This window comes from Monodon monoceros, unplaced genomic scaffold (assembly GCF_005190385.1).
Source record: "Monodon monoceros isolate NGI ecotype Baffin Bay Population unplaced genomic scaffold, NGI_Narwhal_1 Super_Scaffold_21, whole genome shotgun sequence".
NCBI lineage: Eukaryota > Metazoa > Chordata > Mammalia > Artiodactyla > Monodontidae > Monodon > Monodon monoceros.
In genome coordinates, this window is record NW_021703778.1 from 108,053,343 (window position 1) to 108,079,552 (window position 26,210).

Below are 26,210 nucleotides of genomic sequence, written 5' to 3' on the forward strand. Positions count from 1 at the left end.
AATCGTGTAGCAACAATAGTGATAAATGTGTTGACAGTAGCATTAGTGGCTAATGATTTAAATTTGAGCTTATGTGGACTGAATCATTACATACTGCAAGTGCCTTGTATTTGTAGTAATTGCTAGAGGGAAAGGAGACAGAATAGTGTGTGGCAAATAACCGGTTACAGTCTTTGGATTTACTCTTGTCTTGTTGAACGTGCCAAGGGGAAAAGCCAGAGTTATCAGTGCTGGTTTTGTTTTGTTATTTTTCTTACTTTTTTTTTTTTGTAATACAGTTTGCTGAGTTTTTGCTTGTTGTTTGTTTCACTTGTAAATTAGTTGGTGCCGTATATTGAATTGGGTAGATTCCATTGTTGACTTCCAAGTTTTTGTTTTTTTGTTTTTTAATGAATAGTGATGAACTCTTGGGAATTATTGAACACTTAACTGCTCATCCATAATGGCAGAGGATTAATATTTCTTTGAGGAACATTATAAGTTCCTTGAAATTTTTGAAAATATATGCACTATGCTAGTATTTGAATTCTAATAAATGTTGCCTAAAGTATTTTTCTTCCTTCCTTTGCTTCAACTAAGATCCTCTGTATGACTATCTGAAGACTATCTTAATTTGACTTTAACTCTTGGAATTAAGAGTTTATGCCTCTTATGAAATCTATGAAGCATATTTTTGTTTTTTGAGAGACTGGAGAGTTATAGTAATTTATTCATATTAAGGTGCTATATGAGTCAGGGTCCTGGCTGGAAAGAGATGACACATCTTTAAAGGAACTAACAGAGTGGGTTTAATGAAGGGACTAGTTACTGAGGTGTGGGCAGCATTAAGGAAACAAACAAGAGATGGTGAAGTACCCAGAGACTAGTGACAGTAGGAATTTTTACTGTCTCTCTGCCTGAAGGGGAGACCTGGCGACTGCTGAAGCCATGGAGGAGGGGCTGCCTGTTGGGATTTGTGGCCACAGAGGAAGAGAGCCAAGGGCAGAACTCCTGCAAGGCAGGGAGGGAGCAGTTGTGTGTGGTACTAATAGTACTAGAGCCTCTTTCTCCTCCCACAGCCTCCTATCCCGCTGATACCTCCTACTGGCAGATCCTTATTGAAAGCCAGAGGGTAAGGAAACTCAGGTGATACAGTCCACAGAGGTCAGCTACCTGGGCACTGATCAGGGCAGAGAATGAAGCAGAGCTTGAGGAAGGTGGAGAGGAAGGAAGTGGAGCACAGCAAGTGGAAAATAACCAGAAGTTTTTTTTTTCTTCATGATCATCATTATAACTGTGAATTAGTGACTTGCAATACATGAAATGCAAAGCAAAGATTCCTGCCCTCTAAAAGTTTGAAGCTAATACAGATATCAGTAGTACACTCAAATTAGTGAAAATCCATGCTATCAGAAAGCAAAATTTTACTGTCATCAAATTAATGAATAGAATATTTATATTGGAGATAAACTCTGATATAAGTATATTTTGTTGCAGTGGGGAGTAATGGATAGAAGAGTTTATTCTGATAGGGTAGAGTTATGAAAAAAGTTCTCCTTCATTAAGTAAAGATTGATGCAGGAATAAAACTTTTGGAAATGGTTCTTATAGGAGAAGGGACAAAGACTGAACACTCGCAAGGGGAGCAACATGATCCCATCTTGGTCCTTTCTCTTATTCTTCCAGGGGAGGGCAGAGAAAACAGCCAAGTAGTCCTAGTGTGGGGCCTGTCTTGATTTCTTTTCTATAGGGAGGGAGAAGCTACTGTATATGGCAGAGTAGTCAGACAATATGCTAAATATCCATGGGCTCAGGAGAAGCTGCACTACCAGACTGGCATTACATTATGAAAATGAGGCGATGCACTTTCTTCCTGTCTGGACTCTACAGAGAGAAGGAAAGCCAGAGGCTTTTCTGCCTCTCATTCACTTAAATGAGATGGGGTGGGAATTTTAAATTAAGCCACCTTAATATTTCAGTCATCGTTTAAAGTGAAAGGCATTTATTGCTTGTGAAAGGCATTGGGCCTTTTGCCACATTAACTGAACTCCTATTCACTCATGATAGATTCTTGAGAAAAAGCTGTACAAATCCACACTAGTATTTTCCCCACCAACAGCAGTTTGGCCTCAATTATCTCTTTTACAGTAATACTCTTTGACTGCCAATTTGGACAGTAGTTTTTATAACATGAAAGCCTATTGGGGTTTGGAGAATCAGAAACTTACTGTTGCCATCGTTAAATAAGTAAATGACCATGGGCCATATTTGGCTACTTCGGATTTTTGTGCTGTTTTTCCCCTCCATTTTATAATTTATAATTACCTCAAATTGTAAAGCTTGAAACATGCTTGCACCTAATAGGTGGTAGACTTAGGTCATAGCTTTTCCTGGTATTCAGAGATAGTAAATCTTCATTATGTTTTCAGTTTGTAGTGTGAAACTTTAAAGGAGACAGTCAATTTTGGACTTCTTCCAGGTGTCTTTCCGTGCAAATGTTGGACAGGATTATAATTAATGGATATTTGGCAAAGAATCGCATGATGTGGAAGAGAATTATTGTTTTAGCCATCAAATTATAAAAATTCTTTCCAAAATAAAATTGTTTTGTTGTTAGACAAATTGTAGCCAAGGGTTAAAGACTAGGAATTGTATTCCAATGTTTTATCCTTTTTTTAATACAATTTTATTTATTTCTTTTTATACAGCAGGTTCTTATTAGTTATCCATTTTATACATATTAGTGGCCAATGTTTTATCTTTAAGGACACTCCTGGTACTCAGTCTGAAACTTCAGTCCTTGTTAGATTGGGAATCAAATTATAAAGCAAATACTGATATAATGCCATTGGTTAATGAACAACAATGTTTCCAATCTAAATTTAAGAAGCACGGCTCGAGAAGCCGGTAGGAGCCTGCGACGTTGTGCCGTTATCTGAAGATTCTTCAATCACTATGTCAAGTGACACAGATGTTTCTCTTTCTTCATATGATAAAGATCAGGGATCTAAACTTATCCGAAAAGCTAGAGAGGCACCATTTGTCCCCATTGGAATGGCAGGTTTTGCAGCAGTCGTTGCATATGGATTATATAAATTGAAGAGCAGGGGCAATACTAAAATGTCTGTTCACCTGATCCACATGCGCGTGGCAGCCCAAGGCTTTGTTGTGGGAGCAATGACTCTTGGTATGGGCTATTCCATGTATCAAGAATTCTGGGCAAAACCTAAACCTTAGAAGACGAGATACTGTCTTGGTCTTGGTGGTGTTTGCTTTAGTTAGACATCTCATATTGAGGTTATATGTTTATGTTGAAAATAAATTCTGTGGGTTGGACAATAACATGGTAATTTGAGTATTGGCTTCCTTTCTGGCAGGCTTGATTTGCCTAGTGACTAGTTCACTAGCTAGGTCGTTCAGGGGAGTCAGATTAGCACAAAAACATGTCACTTTTAAATGCACTTGGTAGTGGTACAGTGTCCGCCTTCTTAAACTCTTTTGATAAAATTAGTTGTAAAGAGGACAACATGCCAAACCTGAAAATGCTCCCAGTTGCTGCAGAATATCATATGCTTTTGATGTAATGTAGGAATCCTATTTACCCCAGTTAATTTAACTCTTTCTGACTGCCTTGTGGACTGAGTAGTTTTTAAGGTCTGGTTGGCTCTTGAAGAACCCTTTCAGAACAGTGCACGGAATACAACATGATAAACCTCCCAGCAACTATGTGTGTGTTTTTAAACCAAACCTAAAGAGCTGGTAACAGCTGCTTTGAAGTAGTATCTGTTTCAGAATCATATTTGTAAACATGAGAATAACTTAACTGTAGATCCCCATTTAGCTGTTTTGTAGTTGCAGAATTATAGTTTGCTGCTGTTATATTAGAATAATTTTTAAATGGCATTTTGAAATAGAAGTGTGTATTTTAAGTGCTAATGCAAAGGTAAATGAAAAATACTTTTTAAATATGTGCAGTCTGTTTATTTTCTCTGAAAGAATCATAAATGTTAAACTAAATAAATTGCGTGTAATGGAAGTGAAAAAAAAAGAAGAAAGAAGCAGGGCTCTTGTATTTGGGTCAACATATATTATAGGTAGAAGTTATAGTATGTTAGTTAAGAGTTCAAAGAAATAGCCCGAGAATTAACAACTTTTGAACTATGACATGGAAAGACCGAGGATTTTAAAAACTCCCAAATGATTCTTATATAGTCAGCTTTCAGAATCACTTTGTCTAGACCAGCTTATCTGATGTTTGAATTCCTTGATTATCTAGGCTGTGTTTGGATGGGATGCTTCTGATATAGTTCATTCAGTTTTGTCGTTGAAGAATTTCTAGGCATTTTCTTCATAATATGTCTGACAGCTAAAATTCCTTAATATCTTAAAGTTCAATGAATAGTTAATGGCGAACGGGTAGTCAGATTCATATTAGAAACTACTTTTAAATCTATTAAACATTTATATGTTGAAAAAGTGCAAGTCCCACAGTCTGTCATTTAAAATTTTTTGCACTTTGTCATAGATGTTAGAAATTTGATCAGAGTTTGATGTGTAGCTCTGAAGAATGTCTTCATGTCTTAAGTGTGACAGTATTTGGAAATGGAGCAAAGCTTTTCCATGTAAAGTCTCAGCCTTTATTTCCTGAAAGACACCTGGCTAAATAAAGTTAAGGTAATCGGGGTATAGCAGTTCTCATCTCTGGAGTTCATGGAGAAAGAATATGTATAAAAAGGGATGTGTTTCATTATTAAACAGACAGCCTTTGGTGGTAGCTCACTGTGAGCATGGGCAGGCTGTGCTTTATGTGTATCTAACAGAATTTGAAATACAAAATATTACATCTAAGAGCCCAACATGAACAGACGCTCACAGAAGAGCAAAAGAGTTCTCTGAGTTGCAGAGAAATATGTGTACAACAAGTAGGCTCCCCTAGGTGTTTACTGATCAACATAATGATGGATTCAAGACTGGAGGGAAGCCAGGATTTTATCTTAACTTTACTGGAAATATAGAAGTGGGGGGAGGATGAGAATGAAAGAGAGAGAGAGAGAGAGCAAAGTGTGAGCATAAGAGAACTGTTTTGTTCCACCCCAAGCTCTTTAGAATTTAGAAGCTTCACCTGTCCCCAGTGGTTCACAGTGAATGTAGTCTGGATCCCCTGGTGAATTCTTTGTTAGCATCATTAAGGTGAGGTGATTGGAAGCCTGTTGACTCCATTATTGAAGAGCCAATCTTTATCCCTAAACAGCAGATACGCATCCAGATTCCTTTGACAAACTTGAATTCTTAATTAAGTTCCAAAGTGCAAGTGCTCTCTCTCACCAATGACTTTGAAATACTGTGCTTTCCACTAATTATTGTGTTTTATAATTCTTTTTGGCAGCAATTGACATAATTTCCTGTAACAAAATTCATTTCTAAAGTGAGCAAAATGATTGATCTTTAAATTAATAAAGCATATCCCCTTTGTGACTGTAGTCAATTCTCTCTCTTTTCTGCAGGAATGGAGCATAGAGTCCAAAACAGTGACTCATGAAAGAATTACTTATATTCCCTGTTGAAACACAGTCCGTGGGTACATTTGATGTGACTTTACCTTAAATTATGTTTTACTTAATCTGATACTAATATTAGTGGGCATTCTTTGATATTAAAGCAAATAATGTTTATAATTCAGGAGGTTTGGGAGTTGTAGAGGAGAATGACAGGGGAGAGCTAAAAAATACCAATCTCCTTTATAGTCAGTAAACAATTGTGTTTATGTTAAGCTAGCAGAAAATGATTATTTTCTTTTGCTGCAAGTATCTTTAAATAAATCAAGGAGCATCAGTAGCAGTAAATATTAGAGCACTGTGAACATTAAGAATAGCAGTTGATTTCTTCTTTTAAGTCTTAGTTGACTTTACACTGACATGCTCAAGGGCTGTATAGAATTACTCATCCAGGTATAATTATGGGCAGTTTCTGTTGTACATTTTTATTAGGTTCTAGCACTGAAGTTCTCAATCAAGCCCGGGAATTAGATACAATTTATGCCATGGAGACTTAGAATGGCATAATTGAGTAATTCCACACTGGTATAATTATGATCAGCCTAACATCTGGAATAATCAGTTTTAAATGCTTAACTACTCTGAACTCTGACCCAAATCCAGATATGCAGTTTTTTCCTCTCAATGCTCAAGAGAATTGGCAATTAAGACAATACTCAAAATAATTATTTTTTAGGATGTTTACATATTTACCAGAATCCGATAGACACCTAACCTCTTACAGTAAATCTCAGCTGAGATTTAAAAAGCCCTTACACAGATTACAACTTGGAAAATAACATTTAAACAATATTATTTAATTATTTGGACTTAGACATTTACCCTAGACAATGGATAGAAAATTCTCCATGGGATTCTTGAGATGGGTGTTTTATGATACTGTGTTTTTACCCCCAGAAAATAATTCCACTTATTGCAAACTAAACATTCTCTTTGTTGCTATTAGCATTCCTTATGGTCAGTAGAGGGAGCACAAGTTTTCTAACAAACCATCACAAACTGAAGTGACATATCAGTGGTGGTATAAAGGGGAAAATCTAGGCTAGTTCATATGGGTTCATGTTCCAGGGTCCCTGAGAAAAATTAAAATTTATTAAGTAGAAGGCAAGAACTATAGAGATAAACTGTAATATCAGATATGGAGACCATGTTTTAAGTTGAGATATATAAACAAGAAAAAAAATTGACATAATTCCTTTAATATTTAAAAATATGTGTTGTGATGCACAGATTGGCTAATGATTAATTTTACTGGAGGTTTTGTTTGTCTTTTGTTTGCTTTATTTCTTTATAAATTCCAGAGGTCACTTTAGGGGTGTCTGAAATGGTTACTTGTGTGATGTACTAAAATTTGGTATAGCAAAAGAGGTGTGATTTATGCATGAGCCAGTTATGTTTTTGTATTTTTTAACAAGGGCTAGAAATTTTTTTCTCAGAAGAGCATTCTAAAGACTGACTGCGTTGTGATTAAGGACTTAGTCATTAGCTAAGGACATATATTTCAGAAAAAAAAAACTTACAAAAGTCTTTTATAATGTGGCTGGTAGTTCCAATGGAATATTTACATGTTTTGTGAGCATTTGATGGGACATGGAAGACGATTGTTGTCCTTGTCAAAAAGTTACTGTGATATATGAGTGGTGCTATTTAGATCACAAAGAAACTCAGGTGGCATAGATGCTTATTTGTGATACTGTGTTAGGGTTAAGTACAGAGGAAACCAAGTCACTTTAATCCCTCTCTCTGGGGTCTTATAGCTATAAAAATAATGTCACCAAGCATTTCAGTAACAGTTTTACATTCTTCTTTAAAAATGAGACAGCTCTTTAAAATTAAATAGGACCAATGGAAATAGGGTCATTTTATAGAGGAGTTAATTGAGATGTATTGAGATTTAGTGAGCTATTCAAGATTGTGTAGTACATTAGGATAGTCAACAAAACCAGAATCCAGAGCTTTTGACTCCTGGTTCAAGGAGTTACAAACTAAGAGTTCATACAGTTGTAGTCTAGAATGATTTGAAAATATAGGAAAATTATTTAAACCCTGATCCTTTGTTAAGTGCCTGTTTTGTGCACAGCATTGTGTTATTACTTTTGTTTGATAAAAAATTGAGAAAAATCATAACCATCCATGAAACTATATTGTGCAATGGTAATACAAATAGTGGACAAAGGGTGTTTCCAACCAAAAATGTTTATATTATATGAAAGCTAAAGGTACTTTTTAGGGCTAATGCAATAGAAAACTCCCTGCATACTAGTATATAGTTATGAGAGAATTTGGAGGAAATAGCCAAGGAGGTTTTGCTTCCATGTGAAGAGAATGGTTCTGAGACTGAGGGGCCATAATTTTTGGAGGAGGTAGTCTTTCACACTTGCTTAAATAGGATTACTGAGGCAGTCAGGTTGAACAGGGGTGGTTTTGGAAACTATAGTTAAGAGGGAATGCTAAATCATATAATCAGAGAGCTAGCTTGAGGACTGTCTGTCCTTGCATTAATTTTACAGCTAAGGAAACTGAGACCTGAGTGATTCTGAGTTATTTGCCCAATGTTAGTCACACAGGTGGATGGGGGCAGAACTGGAATTAGTTCCCCTCCAAATGCCTGGATATGATAACAGAATCTAGAAGGAGGCAATTTATGGAGATACATTGGTTGTAAAGAGTAGAGTTGAGTGCACTTTTGCAGAGAGGTTATTTCCATCAATCTTTAAAAGAGGGAAAAGAGAAATGTTAATTCATTTTTGGTTTTTTCGGAAGAATAAATCAAAATAGAAGAATGTGGTGATCCATGGAACAAATTGAAAAGTAGGATGAGCTGCTTGATGGCAAATATGAAAATGACCTTGCTAGCAACTTCTAAGACATTTGTGTTAATAACAATATTAAAGATAACAAAAATGGTGTTACCAACACAGCTACCATTTATTGAATGTTTACCCTGTGGCATCATGTCAAGTATCTTATGTACATTAGTTCATTAAATTATTGCACCCTGTGACCTGAGTATTACTATGCCATTTTGTAGATGAAGAAACTGAATCTCAAAGAGATTAAGTTATTACCCTAGTCACACCAGTAGTCAGCTATGGAATAAAAATTTGAATACTGATTCTGTTTGAATTCCAAAGCTAGTGTTTCTGAAACTTGACTAATGAATAGACCCTCTTTCTAAAGGAAAATAATCTGCCCCATGCCCCAAATAGACTTATTTTTATTATTAGACTACTTTAAGCATAAACACAGATTCCTTAAGCTTATAGCTCTTATATAATTTTTTAAAACTAAAAAAATAACAAATTCAAGCAAACTTACAAGATCAATAAAATTCAAATTAATGATATTAATATGAAAGATGAAGTTTTTGCTGTAATGAAAATACCAATTGCAAGATGAATTTGTAGCTAAATACTATTGCACAACTGTTGGTGGGAATGTAAATTGATACAGCCACTATGGAGAACAGTATGGAGGTTCATTATAAAACTAAAAATAGAACTACCATATGACCCAGCAATCCCACTACTGGCATATACCCTGAGAAAACCATAATTCAAAAAGAGTCATGTACCACGATGTTCATTGCAGCACTGTTTACAATAGCCAGGACATGGAAACAACCTAAGTGTCCATTGACAGATGAATGGGTAAAGAAGATGTGGCACATATACAATGGAATATTACTCAGCCATAAAAACAAACGAAATTGAGTTATTTGTAGTGAGGTGGATGGTCCTAGAGTCTGTCATACAGAGTGAAGTAAGTCAGAAAGAGAAAAACAAATACCGTATGCCAATATGTATATATGGAATCTAAAAAAAAAAAATAATGGTCACGAAGAACCTAGGGGCAGGACGGGAATAAAGATGCAGACCTACTAGAGAATGGACTTGAGGACACGGGAAGGGGGAAGGGTAAGCTGGGACAAAGAGAATGGCATGGACATATATACACTACCAAATGTAAAACTGATTTTACAGTTTTGGGAAGCAGCCGCATAGCACAGGGAGATCAGCTCGGTGCTTTGTGACCACCTAGAGGGGGTGGGTTAGGGAGGATGGGAGGGAGGGAGACGCAAGAGGGAAGAGATACGGGGATATATGTATATATATAACTGATTCACTTTGTTATAAAGCAGAAAGTAACACACCATGGTAAAGCAATTATACTCCAATAAAGATGTTAAAAAAGATGTTAAAGACGTTATTGCACAGTTCTTCTGTGTTTGGCGTGCCTATATTGCTACATGCTTTGTGAGAACTTGGTTCCACTTCCACTTTCCTCTATTCTTTTTCAAATTATCCCTTCCGACAGTACTCTTTAATAGTATCATTTGCTCTTCACTTGGTGCCATTGTTAATTATACCTCTGTTCTCCTCAGCTGGGACAAAGAACTGCCAATTTGATGGTTTGGATGCTGAAATGTCATGGCAGTGTATATTTAGTTATAAGATGATGGTCATCCAGGTGATCTGGGATATGTTCATTTTTTTCAGTTTATCATCTAGAAGAAACCACAAAACTTAAGAAATTCATAGTGTCTACAAATCATAACCAGGTCTCTGGTGTTTCCACTTACAGAAAAAATTGCACTGCCCTTTCCCTCAAAACTCTCAAAACCATCTTGTTTCTGTGAGATAATAGTGAAGACCCAAGAAAGCCTCCATCTCCATCTACTCTCAGTGCTGCCTTAGTTCAGGCTACCACTGTTTTGCATCTGAACTTCTGCCACAGCTCCTAGTTTTACCCCACCAGACTATTCTCCACAGTGTATTCTACACTAGTGAGTTTTCTGTAATACAAACTTTTAGAACTCAGCTTAGCTACCACTTCTTTCTGGAAACTTTGCCCCATTTCTTCTTATCACCTGCTTCCTGACCCTATCCATTATCACCTTTGCTATCCTCTCCCCTAGATTGAATTAGTTACCTTTCCTTTATTCTTGTTTTATAACTCCATAACATTCTAGGCCTACCTTATTAAAATGCTTAGCACATTGTGTTGAATCCTTAATTTTGGGTCTCCCCAAGTAGGGTGTTAGGTTCTTGAAAGTGAAGCCTACGTTGTACATCTTTTACGTAGCACATTGTCTGAAAAGGAGGAAGGTTCTGATGATACAGCTGTGACCTTGAATCACAGGTCAGTTGTACTTTTAGGAGGAGTCAAAAATATGCAAAAGCAAAGTAGACATTTCCTTGTCTTTCCCATTCATGTATGTGAAATTTATACAAATTACCTAAATAGTTAATATAGTAGACTCTTTTAGTGTATAATCAACATAATTTTGGGAGTAATCTTTCCATAAGGAATTATATGATAACATCATTTTGCTCTCTTTTTGTTTTCTTTTGGTTAGGAGCTGTGATTATCTCCACGCCCCAGGACATTGCATTGATGGACGCACATAAGGGAGCTGAGATGTTTCGAAAAGTCCACGTGCCTGTAAGCATTTACACCTTCATTGTTGCAAAAATCTGAAACACTTCTAACTGAAAAAGCAAATCACTGAGAAATACAATCCAAATTTTAATTTAGTTCTGTGCAGAAATCTTTATGAACACCCTACTTCATTTTGATGGTTACTCTAAAAACACATATATAGGCGCAAACATATATGCATGTTATATTAATCAAGGAGAATTCTAGAACATCCTTCAGGCATGAATTTTCTGAACAAGTACTACCTTTCTCAACTATTTGTAGCTATCACTGAAAAAATAATAATAGATTTTTAAGAAATTATTTAGGTAGATACACTTGAACAGATCACTGATGGGAAACAGGTGAAAAAGATAACCTTTTTCCTTCTGTCTTCTACAGTTTAACTCATTTGTAACTCACCATTTTCTTGAAAGTATCTAAGAATTTTGTATACAAAAATGGCAAAAAAATAAAAAATATAAAAATAAGAGAAAGGACAACTAAAATCAGATGGAGTCAGAAGTGAAGTCTGTAAATAACTTGCATGCCATTAGGGGACTTAAATACATGCTAGAAGTATGCCATGAATTTTGCAGCAGCCACAGGGAAAGAAACATAGGACCATTATACAACTGTCCATTTCCATGAGGTTAAAAGAGAGCTTGAAGCACTATTTACAATAGCCAAGACGTGGAAGCAACCTAAATGTCCATCGACAGATGAATGGATAAAGATGTGGTACATATATACAATGGAATATTACTCAGCCATCAAAAAGACTGAAATAATGCCATTTGTGCCTACATGGATGGACCTAGAGATTATCATACTAAGTGAAGTAACTCAGAAAGGGAAAGATAAATACCATATGATATCACTTATATGTGGAATCTAAAGTACAATACACATCAACATACCTACGAAACAAAAACAGACTCAAAGACATAGAGAACAGACTTGTGGTTGCCAAGGGGGTGGGGGGGTAGGGGAGGGAAGGAACAGGTGTTTGGGATTAGCAGATGCAAACTGTTATATACAGGATGGATAAACAACAAGGTCATACTGTATAGGACAGGGAACTATATTCAATGTCCTGTGATAAACCATAATGGAAAAGAATATGAAAATATATATATGTATGTATGTATAACTGAGTCACTTTGCTATATAGAAGAAATTAACACAACATTGTAAATCAACTATACTTAAGTAAAATTAAAAAAAAAAAAAAGCTTGCTGCTCAAGAGAAGCAGAGGTGAGAGAAGAGAGGCATAACTCTCTAGGTCCTCAGAAATAAAAGAAACCTTGTATGTAATGAACACATTTTTGTCACCTTTGTAACCATAAATAGAGGGTTCTTCCTCCTAGTGTGCCTCATCAAAATCAAGTGGACTTGTGCCAGAGAGTGGTTTAGAACAAGCATTTCAGTAAGAAGCCAACATGATGCTTCCATCTCTATGGCTCCTAGTGGCCTTGCTTAATTCAGGGTTAGATTTTTGAGCTTATAGAGCAGAGCTTTTTGGTTTTATTTTCCATGATGGTTTATTACAGGATATTGAATATAGTTCTCTGTGCTATACAGTAGGACCTTGTTGTTTATCCACTCTATGTATAATAGTTTGCATCTGCTCACCCCAAACTCCCAGTCCAAACCACACCCCCACAATCACAGGTGTGTTCTCTATGTCTGTGAGTCTGTTTCTGTTTCATAGATAAGTTCATTTGTGCCATACTTTAGATTCCACATATAAGTGATATTATATGGCATTTATCTTTCTCTTTCTGACTTATTCTACTTAGTATGATAATCTCTAGGTCCATCCATGTAGGCGCAAATGGCATTATTTCATTCTTTTTGATGGCTTAGTAATATTCAGTTGTATATATATATACCACATCATCTTTATCCATTCATCTGTCAATGGACATTTAGGTTGTTTCCATGTCTTGGCTCTTGTAAATAGTGCTGCTATGAACATTGAGGTGTGTGTATTTTTTGAATTACAGTTTTGTCCGGATATATGGCCAGGAGTAGGATTGCTGGATCATATGGCAACTCTATTTTTAGTTTTTGAGGAGCCTTCATACTGTTCTCCATAGTGGCTGCACCAAGTTACATTCCCACCAACAGTATAGGAGAGTTCCTTTTTCTCCACACCCTATCCAGCATTTGTTATTTGAAGACTGTTTAATGATGGGCATTCTGTGATGGTATCTCCTTGTTAGTTTTGATTTGCATTTCTCTAATAATTAACCATGTTGAGCATCTTTTGATGTGCCTATTGGCCGTCCGTATGTCTTCTTTGGAGAAATGTCTATTTAGGTCTTCTGCCCATTTCCTGATTGAGTTGTTTGTTTTTTTGTTGTTGAGTTGTATGAGCTGTTTGTATATTTTGGAAATAAGCCCTTGTCAGTTGTATCATGTGCAAATATTTTCTCCCAGTCCATAGGTTGTCTTTTCATTTTGTTTATGGTTTCCTTTGCTGTGCAAAAGCTTGTAAGTTTGATTAGGTCCCATTTGTTTATTTTTCCTTTTATTTCTTTTGCCTTAGGAGACTGACCTAAGAAAACATTGCTACAGTTTATGTCAGAGAATGTTTTACCTATGTTCTCTTCTAGGAGTTTTGTGGTGTGATGTCTTATATTTGTCTTTAAGCCATTTTGAGTTCATTTTTATATATGGTGTGAGGGTGTGTTTTAACTTTGCTGATTTACATGTAGTTGTACAGCTTTCCCGACACCATTTGCTGACTAGATTGTCATTGTACATTCTTGCTTCCTTTGTGGAAGATTCATTGACTCTAGGTGTGTGGTTTTATTTCTGGGCTCTGTATTCTGTTCCATTGATCCGTATGTCTGTTTTTGTGCCTAGAGCAGAGCTTTTTAGACTGTAGCCAGGGATTAGCTTCAGAGGGTCTCACGATTCTCTCTCCTTCCCCATCCCCACCAAATGGTACACTTGGTGTTTGTTTTGGTATGGAGAGAATTCTTCAATGAGAGCATGATGCAGTATAAGAACCAATGATGTATTAGAATGAATAGACTCTCAGGAAAGCTTTTGTAAATGTTTTTTATCTCAGGGGAGCTTCTGAAAAGTATAAAACTGTAGAGTAGTGGAGTTGAGATGATCCTCTTCAACAAGTACCTGTTCTCCCTTGCCAGTTAGTGCAGACCTGTACACAGTTAGTAAGCCATGGAGCTCTGGATGGATCAACATGCCCTTATGAAAATTGAGGACCCTGGAAAAGATGATGCCTGTGTGCTTACCTCCTAGTTGATTTGAGGGTATTCTCACTAGCAGAGTCGGAAAATGTTTGAGGGCCTGGTTTTGTATGAGGATAAATGAGTGATAAAACCCCCCATGGTGTTCTGTGTTTGAAGTTTAGCTTGGAAAAATTTTAAAGCAATGGTAACCAAATGCCCATTTCAGATAGAAAACTGTCTCAATGAAGCACTTAGTTTAACAGTATTATTTCTTTCCTATTATGCCCTCCAAGATAAACGAGATGCAAGTAATGCCTACTCAGATAACTAAATAAGATTACTCATATGAGATTTTAAACTATAAATCAGCAAAAAGTTAGAGCTATCCACCAAAAATTATGAGAACAAATAATTCATAATCCTTCTTACTGCCACTTCAAGGTCAGGATAATAGTCATTTTATCAGCATTTAAGTGAATGCTTAGCTTCTCATTCCTGTAAGATGAGGGTGGAGGCATGTGTCCAGCTCACTCTAAAGCATCATGAAATCCTTGAGAGAAAAGTTTTTAAAAGAGAAGAAGCCAGACTTTTGTTAGGTGGGTGCCACTGAAGGATAAAAGTTGAGGCTGTCAGCAAGGAAGTATTCCAGGTGAAGGATCTTGGGCTGCATAAGGCTCATAGGACCAGTGGAGGATTAGTTATGGAGTAAAGGAGCTGTTTGTGATCTGAAAGTGGATGTCGGAGTGTAAGTTTGCAGAGTCGGAGCAGTCCTGGGTCACGACAAGGTACAGGATATGATTGCTCATGGATGTGTGGGGCTGAAGAGGAGTGGAAATGAAAGTCATTGGAAATGCATACTCCCTCTATTATTTTTTGACTCTTCCTGTACCTTTATTATAGCCCTCATTTTTCACCCATTTTAGTTATTTGCCTTCTAAACAGCAAAAATTTGAAAAAAGAGGGAGAATGTCTTAGTCATCTCTTAACCTGCAGAGCAAGACAGGTGCTCAGTAATCTTTGCAAGTGATTGAGTGAGAACTTCCCAGCAGAGAGCTCTGTAAGCAGTTGGAGGGCAGCCACTGTATAGCTGCATTGTAAAGGGAATCCTGGCTTCCAGTAGGATGTGGATTTGATGACCTCTGAGATCCTTCTGGCACTCGGTGTCTGAAATTAGAAAGTGTTCCATAAATGCAAAGGAGAAATGTTATGCCTTGTGTATACCACTTTATTTCATTTTTTCCCTGGGTTTTAGTCTTGCTCTCTGTGTTTTCCTTTTGAAGTGCATTAGTTACCATGGAAACAGTGATGTCTTTGGAATTCATTGGTATGGTCAGAGTTTATTAATGTCTACAAGAACATTTTGAAGTTAAATAATTTCTTAAAACTCAAGGCTCAGATAGGGAAAGGAGAAGAAGAGATGACTATTAAATTCTCTGTTCTCTGCTTGAAATGATATCAACTCTGCCAAATCCTTGATTATCTCAGTATTTGTAGATAGACTATTTTTTTAAAAAATAATAACAATTTTTCAGTCTTACACATTTTTAATGGTGACTACTTTATGTGCTGTGTCATTCTCATCCATTTTCTTTCAACATCTTTATTGGAGTATATTGCCTTACAATGTTGTTAGTTTCTGCTGTATAACAAAGTGATACATATATCCCCATATACCCTCCCTCTTGAGTCTCCCTCCCACCCTCCCTATCCCACCCCTCTAGGTGGTCACGAAGCACGGAGCTGATCTTCCTGTGCTATGCGGCTGCTTCCCACTGGCTATCTATTTTACATTTGGTAGTGTATATATGTCATTGCCACTCTCACTTCATCCCAGCTTACCCTTCCCCCTCCCCATGTCCTCAAGCCCACTCTCTCTGTCTGCATGTTTATTCCTGTCCTGCCCCTAGGTTCCTCAGAACCTTTTTTTTTTTTTTTAGATTCCATATATATGTGTTAGCATTTGTTTTTCTCTTTCTGACTTACTTCATTCTGTATGACAGATTCTAGGTCCATTCACCTCACTACAAATAACTCAATTTTGTTTCTTCTTATGGCTGAGTATTATTCCATTGTATATATGTGCCACATCTTCTTTATCCATTCATCTGTCGATGGACACTTAAGTTGCTATTGTAAATAGCTGTTGCTATTGTAAATAGAACTGCAATGAACATTGTAGGACATGACTCATTTTGAATTGTGTTTTTCTCAGGGTATATGCCCAGCAGGGGATTGCTGGGTCATATGGTAGTTCTATTTTTAGTTTTTTAAGGAACCTCCATACTGGTCTCCATAGTGGCTGTATCAATTTACATTCCCACCAACAGTGCAAGAGGGTTCCCTTTTCTCCACACCCTCTCCAGCATTTATTGTTTGTAGATTTTTTTGATGCTGGCCGTTCTGACCAGTGTGATGTGATACCTCATTGTAGTTTTGATTTGCATTTCTCTAATGATTAATGATGTTGAGCATCCTTTCATGTGTTTGTTGGCAATCTGTATGTCTTCTTTGGAGAAATGTCTGTTTAGGTCTTCTAAATCCATTTTTGGATTGGGTTGTTTGTTTTTCTGATATTGAGCTGCATGAGCTGCTTGTATATTTTGGAAATTAATCCTTTGTCAGTTGCTTTGTTTGCAAATATTTTCTCCCATTCTGAGGGCTGTCTTTTCATCTTGTTTATCTCATCCATTTTTGTTGCCTTCTTTTATAAGGGAAAACCAGGCACCTCAATTTGGAACCCTTCCCCTACCATTTGAACTTTTAGAGTCACAGGGATTTCACTATCCAGCCCACTCTTCTTAGGTAATCTCCTTTCCAGCTCCTGAAAAGTATATTAAAGTATACTCTCTTATTCTTTCTGTACATAAGGGATCACTTAATTTTAATTCAATAAATAGCTATTAGTTTATTCTACAAATATATATTTACTTACATTGAGTGCCTTCTATAAGCCAAGTACTGTGGTAAGCTCCATTGATGATTTAAAAAAAGGTGAGGATGAAGCCTTTTTCTTTTTTCCTTAAGTACGTTATCATTTTGTAGACGAACTCTATTATGGTGCAGGGCCCTAAATTCTGAGGGACATGAGAACACTTTTCTCTGGGCTATCAAGGAAGGTCTTCATGGAAAAGCCATTCTTTTTTGTTTGTTTGTTTGTTTGTTTTTAATGTCCCTGTAATTTTGTACATGCTGGTCCCTTCCCTGAGAAACCATTGTCAGTTCATACTCATTTTTCAAATCCCTGCTCAGGCATTACATCCTCTAGGAAGCTTTTCCCAAACTACCAGAAAAGGTTAATAATTTTTTCTCTGAACCACTTGAACATATATCTAGTTTGGCTCTTATCCCACTACAAGTTTACCTGTCAGTCCCATCAGAAGAATGTGAGCTCTTGGAGGGCAAGAAACATGCCTTAAAAATCCTTAAATGTTCGCTACCTGGCATGTAGCATGCATATGATGAATACTCCCTATACTGATATTTGACCTGGGATATAATGCCATCCACAATCTGCTGTTCCCACCTCAAGGCCGCTCTGACTGGCATTATCTCTGCCACAGGCAACCTGGTCGTCTTTCACTTCTGGAAGATTTCCATAGTTTCTCTTCTCATGGACTTCAGCATGCTGTTTCCCCATCTGAGAATGCTTTACCCTCACTTTTCACCTGTAGCTCCTTTTTATCCTTTGGTGCTTAGATTTTTTTAAAAATTTTATTTATTTATTTATTTTTGGCTGTGCTGGGTCTTCATTTCTGTGTGAGGGCTTTCTCTAGTTGCAGTGAGCGGGGGCCACTCTTCATCGTGGTGTGCAGGCCTCTCACTGTCGCCAGCTCTCCTGTTGCAGAGCACAGGCTCCAGACGCGCAGGCTCAGTAGTTGTGGCTCACAGGCCCAGTTGCTCCGCGGCATGTGGGATCCTCCCAGACCAGGGCTCGAACTCATGGCCCCTGCATTGGCAGGCAGATTCTCAACCACTGCGCCACCAGGGAAGCCCCCTTTGGTGTTTAGATTGAACAGCTCTTTCTCTGGGGGACTTACCCTGACACTGTTGACTAGGTAAGCTCTTTCTAGTGTATGATTTAGTAACACTCTGTTTCCCCTTTTGTAACTGTTTTCACATTTTGTCAGTACTTTCACATTTATAGTGCCATAAGGTCAGCTTCAGCCACTGACCGTCACCCTTCTGTGTTCAGAACATATAGCTGCACTAAATATATACTGAATGAATGATTGGAGGAGGATTTTCATAGGTATATCACAGGACTGGGGGAGGGACAGAATTCAGCCTGAAAAGAATTAGGAAATCACAAGTGTTCAGGGTTGTTCAATTTGTCTATAGCTGAAGTAATATGTTTGGATATGTCTTTGCTAGGCCTAGGTTTAGTCAAGCTTTAGACACTAGAGTAAGAAATTTGGACATTCTTCTTGAGATTTTTAGAGGCGTCCATAAAGAATGCTGGATAGGAAATAGACAAAATTAGAGTGGAGCTTTAAAAGGATTTAATCTGATAGAGATGAATAGAAAGAATAGGAGCCAGGAGAGTGTGGAGGCAGTAAGGAAGCATTAGCAATGGTCACAGTCATTCACAGTGCAGGTTGTGACCCACAAATGAGTCAGGAAATCAATTCAGTGAGAGATGTAACCAAAGTTTTTAAACAATATCAGGGTAAATTGCCCTTAGGAAGAGAAAGTGTTATTTCATAGGGATATGGTCTCAGTCATAAACATACATACGTGTGTTTTTGTATCAGATCAAGATGTCAAATATTTTTCTTATAAGACAGTTTTAATAAGTTGGGAAAACGCTAGTATAGGTGATAGGCAGTAAGGGTCTGATTTAGAGTAATGGCAATGAAAATGGAAAGGGAAATAAATGTAATCGACATTTTGAAAGAATAGACAGGCTTGGCAACTGATTACATAGAGTAGGGTGGTTAGAAAACAAAAGGCAGAAATCAAAGGGATTTTGAGAGTTATGCTGCCGTTAATAAATCTACCAGGAGCTAGTTTTTTACTCAGGTTGACAGTGAACTAGAAATAAGAGGTTAGATTCTCAGTCACGAATCCCTGCCCTATCTCTAAGCATTGTGATTTAAAACTGTTTGGCAAGGAAGAGACTGGTAGAGAAAATGATTTGGTGTTGGCCTTTTTAGTACTATTCACATCACATGATGTATGTGACTGTCCCTTCGCCTAACCGAACCAGATTTTTTATTTATCTATATATTTGTAGCCTCTTATACACAGATTTTTTAAAGCACATAGAGAGCTATATTCCTTAAGTATATCTTTTATGGTTGCAAATTAAATTACATTAGAGATTGTATTATAATTTTAAGGCAGTAGGGTACAGCTTACAGAGGCACTTTTACATAGTTAAGAAGGGTGAGCTCGGGAGTCTGAATGGTAGAGTTCAAATCCTAGATCTGTCACTTTTTAGCAGTATGACCTGAGCAAGTTACTTAATCTGTGCCTCAGTTTTCTCATTCATTGTATGGGAATTGTAATAGTATTTCCCTCAGAGGGTTGAGGTGAGAATTAAGTGAGGGCTTAGTACAGTGTTTGGTACAATCTAATCACTCGATGTCAATATAATGTTATATAATTAATGTTTATTATAATCGCTATCATGAAACATAAATTTATAGTTCATAGGTGTTTTTGTATTTGGCCTAGGTATTTTGACTAGTCTCTTTATTTGCTAATAAGAATTTTAACAAGAAATTTTTAAAAATTTAGATAAATAGTGTCTTTGAGATCTCCTTATTTCTTGAGTATTTTAGTTGAGCCTAAATTGTTCTCTAGATTTATTAAGTTGTTAAAGTTATTTAGAGTCTAAAATTCTGCATTATTTAAAATTTGCATTATTTAATGTCGGCTAATTGCTGTCACAAGTAGACCTCAAAACTTATAATGATGCAAGCACAATAGATGCTTCTTTCTTGCTCATGTAACAGTACTAGTATATGAACAGGTGAGCATGGTGGCTTTCTTCCACAAAGTCATTTAGGCTGTTGGAGCCTCTGCCATTTTAAAATGTGACTTCTAAGGTCACCATTGGGCCATCCTCATTTGAGCTAGCCAGAAGAGAAAGACAGTACAGAGATATGTCATGGGAGCTTTTTATGGATGAGGCCTGGTTGTGGCACACGTACTTACACTCTCATTCCCCCAATTAAAACTCTGTTATGTGATCACAGTCATGTTTCTCAAGGAGCCTGAGAAACATAGGTTAGCTATGTGCTAAGCAAGAAAGATGAGACCATGGATTTTGGTGAGCAGCTAGCTGTCTGTGCTATAGTTGACGTGGCAACAAATATATTAAAGCCTAATGCTGGTCACTGAACTTTTTTTTTTCTTATAATTAATTTTGAACATTCTAGGGACTTCCCTGGTGGCGCAGTGGTTGAGAATCTGCCTGCCAATGCAGGGGACACGGGTTTGATCCCTGGTCCAGGAAGATCCCACATGCTGCAAAGCAGCTAAGCCTGTGAGCCACAGCTGCTGAGCCCACATGCCACAACTACTGAAGCCCACGCACCTAGAGCCTGTGCTCTACAGCAAGAGAAGCCACCGCAATGAGAAGCCTCACACCACAACTAAGAGTAGCCCCCGCTCGCCGCAACTAGAGAAAGCCCGTGCGCAGCAACGAAGACCCAACTCAGCCAAAAAAAAAAAAGAGAGAGAAAATTCTATGACTATTTCAGCCTTGCAAATAGTTAATTATTTTATAAAAGAGAGATAGGAATTTTGCTTTTGTTTTTAGCCAGCAGGTTTTCTTTTCCAGCTGGCTAAAAACAAAAAAACAGAGTCCTACTGTGGTGTGGATTTTGTGGTATTTATTTGTAAGGGTTAATGATTATATTGTCTCCTAAGAAAAATTAGGTGATCTTAGAACCTAAAATAGTTGATTCTTATCAATGTTTTCTTTCCATTTTCCATTACCAAAGACCCTACAAGTTGTTCTTAGTGATGAGGATCAGAATTGTAGTTTATTCTTTTTCTGGCACAGTCACCATTCATGGCAGTAGGTTATCCATTTGGACCAGGAGTTTCACATCTTCACCCTTGAATGCCTTCAAAACTTATGTGTTCATCATATGTGTCTCGGAGCTTGTTCAGCATCTAGTTTGTCTTTTGGACCCCAAAAGTTCTATTTTCTTTAATACCTCAAGCCTATCTACCTCACAAAACAATTTAGAAATAGGTAATCTTACATGAAAGTGGAGGCAAGTGACACATTTATTCTTTTCATCCTTGAGCATAGTTTTTTCCTCTACGATCATCAAGTTCTCTCACTTGATTCTTTGAGAAATTTAATACCTTTGATGTATTTAGAGAACCTTTCATTATTGGCTTTGCAGGCCTTGGAAGGTGCTGTTAGTATTCTTTCTAGGAACGCTATTTATTAGTTTGCACATGATGTATCGCATGTGGCTTCCTTCTGCACAATTGGGTAATCTTTCCACTTTTGAAAAATGACTTTTCTTCAGTGACACCCTTTATAAGACTGAGTAGGTAGCATTATGCATCTCGGCCATAGTTGCATCTTAGAGACTGAAGATGTTTGCTCATTTTTGTCTTTCTCTGGCATCTCTCAGAAGTCCATGTATGCTTTAAACGGGAATGCTGTTCTATGGGATTTACATGAATTAAACTAATCTAACCCTCACAACAACCCTGTGAAGTAATAACATTATTTTCCCCATTTTGCAGATGAGGAAACTGTAGTACGGAGAGATTAAACAATTCGCATAAGGCTACCCATCTGTTTAGTGGGCCTCTGGGATCCCGTCCTAAATGGTCTGCTTTCCAGAGCCCACATTCTTAATTGCTATTTCTGTGGGTTATCTAGAGTTGAGGTTTAGTAATGTGAATGTCATAGAATATCACAGCATGAGAGATTAAGAGGAGTCTCCTTTAAATTTGCTTTCCTTTGGGGTCCTGATTGCCTAGGGCAAGTAAAGACAGAAAATTGGTGGATTGAAAAATGGGGAGGAGTTAAGGGGACCATAGGTTCTGTTGACAGTCAGGAGAGGTATACTGAGGGTGTTAAGGGAAAGGGGAGTTTCGTAGCCAGGAGAAGGGAATGATGTCTGAGGCTCAGCTGCATCAGTGAATGATGAAGATGGTGCAGATCAGGTCTTCCCTTATAACTGTGCTCTTAATTACTGTTTTAAATCTCCCCACTGAACTGGGTTGACTGGTCAATAGTTTTAGGCCATCTAGTTCCATGAACAAAATCCTGCAGTTCATTTACTTGTCGTCTGGTTTTGTGACTTCCACACATAGACCCAGCTGATTTGAATTTTGGCTCTGTTATTCACTAACTGTGTGACCTTGAGCAAATAATTTAGCTTAAGTGTTTAGTGCCCCATCTCATAGGTCGTTGTGGCAGTTAAGTGAGATTACATGTACAGTACTTTGCATAGGTCTTAGCGCATGACATTGTGAAGGGTAGCTCTGAATGTTATTGTTACAGTGGTAGGATTTAGAGATCATTACAATCCCTCATTTTAGAATTCAAGGCATGGAGAAGTTAAGTTGTACTTCCTGGATCCGGAGGTAGTTAGTTGGTGCCTGAGAGGAGAATGAATGCAGGCCTCCCCATTAATTGTTTTTTCCATTACCAGACTACTTCTGAAAGAGAAAACAAGAACACCCATCTCATTTTTTAAAATTATAATATCTGTACACATGCTTCAAGGAATATACCAAAAACTGGTTCAAGGCTAATGGAGAACTGAAAAGCACTTGTGAATCTAATAATTTCATTTGTTATTATTCATTCTCTGTTTAACAGTGAGTTTTTCCCCTTCTTTTTTTCTTAAATCATAGCTCTTAATCCTTGTGACAGGTTCCATCTGGCAAGAATTTAACCTGATTGTAACCTTGAAAAATTGGATTATATAGTAACCTGAAAATCTTGCTTGTTACTTACCTGAATCTGGGTTTAAAATGCCAAGAAGAAATTAAAATTGGGGTCTTTTGAGCCTGCTTAATTCAATACATTTAGACACAAAAATCCAGTATTTCAGGGCAATGTTGATATTTCAAGACAGTCAATTTTTTAAAAGTTAATAAAAGAGGTACCCTCCTGAGCCAGTGATGGATTAGAATAATGTAAGAATAACATGCTGAAGGTTTGTGGTGGCTGATGTTAGACAGGCATGTAGCATTTACTTTTTTCAGTAAAACCAGCTGAGGTAAAAAGAAAAAAGGATCTTATACTTTGATGAGACATTAAAAAATGATTGAGCATGCTTACAGCTGCGTCTCAGTGGTATTATGTAAATTAAGCTATGGCAAAGCAACAGTTTTCTAATGTTTCTATGATCAAAGGATACACAAAATAGCTCTACAATAAACACAAACAGCTTAACAACATATAAAGTATTCACACAATATAAGGCTTTTTTGGGGAGTGAAGGTAGGGGGTGGTCGTGTAGATATGTATTCTTTCCTATTTAAAAGCAGAATTTTTATGAATTGTAATATGGGCATTATAATCTTCTTTCTTATTACATTAGCTACCCCTGTTCAAAAATAACTGAGTATAGAGGACTGCTCTTAAATGAAGAGGGCAGTGTTTTCTAATCTTTTTAATACTGGAAGCTCTCTTGTAAATTTTCTTCCAGCTAACCCCATGTTTTGAAAAAGTTGTTCAGCCACATAGTCTGCATATCTTAGGAAGTAATTTATTTTCTCTTTTCTAGTTAAATATATGTGTGTGTGACTGTTGTATGAGCTTCTGAACAGAAAGAGATAACCACACGAGTGTTAGCACACTCGGTTGATGTAATTTCAACTAAAAGCAAAGAAACTTGACAGTTTATCTGTCCTGAATAGTCTTAAAGGTAAATGTTTCATTTCTGTTCAATTTTTAAAAATATTCATAAATCACAGACCCTGATAATTTTTTTTTTTTGCATCTTTAGGACCTTAGAGCAACATTAGGTAGGAGAACTATCAAAATAAGTTCTACAGTCAGCCTTTAGTTGTCAACAGCAGCACTGTCCAAGAGAAATGTAATTCAAGCCACAAATGTGATTTTAAAGTTTTTAGTAGCCATTATTTTAAAAACAGCAAAAGACAGGTAAAGTTAATTTTAATAGTATACTTAACTAAGTATATTGAAAATACTGTCATTTCAGCATGAAATCAATATAAAAATTGAGAATCAAGCAAAAAGGAATTGCATTTAAAAATACTAGGAATTCTGACAATTCAGTAGGAAAAGAACCACATAATCAATGGAAAAAATAGACAAGAGACCTGAACAGATACTTCACAGAGCAGAATATACAAATGACCAATAAACATGTAAAACTATGCTTAACTTCCTTACTAATTTTGGCAACACAAATTAAAACCACAGTGCACAGGAGAGCTGGGCGCAGAGGCAGAATGAGAACAAACTGGAATGCACCTGTACCTCTGCACATTTCTATCACCACCTCTGCCCACAGGAAACCTTTAGATTGTAAGGCCTAAGCCTACACCTTCTCTTCCCAAATCTCATGCCACTTTACCCGTGGTGAACTTTAACCAGGAGCCATATAAGGATGGAGATTCTAGGAAATATAGTTCCTGGTATAAACAGATTGACAATTGAAAATCCAGCATAATGAGGTACTACTCCATACTTACTATACTTGCCAAAATGGAAAAAGCCTGATGATACCAAATGTTGATGAAGCTGTGGCATAGCTGGAATTCTCGTTCATTTGCTAGTGGGAGTATAAATTGGTAGAATTTTATTGGAAAACGGGCGTTTTTTTAACTGAAGTTAAATATGCATAACCTAATACCCAGCAAAAAAGACATGTATTAAAACGTTCGTAGAAGCATTGTTTATAAAAATCTGGAAACAACACGGATGATCTAACAAGAGAATGCATAACTGTGATATAGTCATCATGGAATCTTAGGACTCACTGAAAATGAACTACAGATGTACATGGTTTAGCTGGATGAATCATACAGACACAGAAGAATACATTGCATTATTACATTCATATCAAATTCAAGACAACAAAATTAATTTATGCTGTTAGACATCTAACCACCAGGTTGTTAGTTTATACTTTTGGCAACATGATTTGGAGAGTATACAAGGAGACTTCTAGGGTGCTGGCAATGTTTTATTGACAGCATCATGGTAACCTGGGCCTACTTAACTTTATGATAAGTCCATTCAGTCATGCGCTTGTGATTTGTGTACTTTTTGTGTGTATTCATGATACACTTCAATGAAAAAACTTAAAGAATAGCTTGTAAACTCTAAAAAATTATTGAGATATTTTACATTCTTTTACTTATACTAAGTCTTTGATATCCAGTGTGTATTTTACACTTACAGCACATCCCAATTCAGATTAGCCACATTTCAAGTGTTTAGTAGCCACATGTGAACTAGTGGCTACCTTATTAGACATTGATGGTCTAGAACTCCATCATTTCAGAGCTCTCTGGGCTTAGGCTTTTATTTCAGTTCTTTCCTTGGAGTGTCATGTGGAAAGAATAGGGGATTGTTCTTCCCAAAGACCTCATCTTAGTTTTACTGCAACCTCTCTGTTTTTATAAAATATTTTCTGTTTAAAACAGATGGTTATTTTTGTGTGCAGGTTCACAAGATGACCAATAAAACATCATTTTGGTTATTTGTTCTTATTGCTTTATTGGCCGCTGTTCACATGACCACCTTTTGTAAAAGCCAACATTTTATTGCAATCTGATATACATACACAAAAGGGCATAAATTGTGAGTGTATATAGCTCAATGAATTTTTGCAAAGTGAACACACCCATTGCTTGTATTCAAGAAACAGAACATTACCAGTACCCCAGAAGCTCCTGCCTTGTGCCAACTTCTGATCACTACCCCCAAAGCAGAACCCAAATTATAACACCATAGATTAGTTTTATCTGTTTGTGAACTTAATATAAATGGAATAATAAGTATATACTTTTGTGTGGCTTCTTTTGCTTAAAATTATGTTTGACAGCTTCACTCATACTGTTGATTGTAGCTATAGTTCTCTCATT

The 26,210-nt window shown here is 36.9% G+C and overlaps 2 protein-coding genes across 6 annotated transcripts in view; both read left to right on the plus strand.

Annotated features, from left to right (window-relative positions):
• Positions 1-26,210, plus strand: part of NUBPL (nucleotide binding protein like) — a 253,697-nt gene that overhangs the window by 206,496 nt on the left and 20,991 nt on the right. For all 5 annotated transcript variants that reach the window (XM_029238233.1, XM_029238237.1, XM_029238234.1 and 2 more), the window contains one exon: positions 10,894-10,979. In XM_029238233.1, coding sequence (XP_029094066.1) covers positions 10,894-10,979 — 86 coding nt within the window. The remainder of the gene's footprint in view (positions 1-10,893; positions 10,980-26,210) is intronic.
• LOC114904377 (HIG1 domain family member 1A, mitochondrial) lies at positions 2,875-3,216 on the plus strand. Its single transcript, XM_029238238.1, has one exon. It carries the CDS (start codon positions 2,935-2,937, stop codon positions 3,214-3,216), a length of 282 nt encoding a protein of 93 aa, XP_029094071.1. The 5' UTR covers positions 2,875-2,934.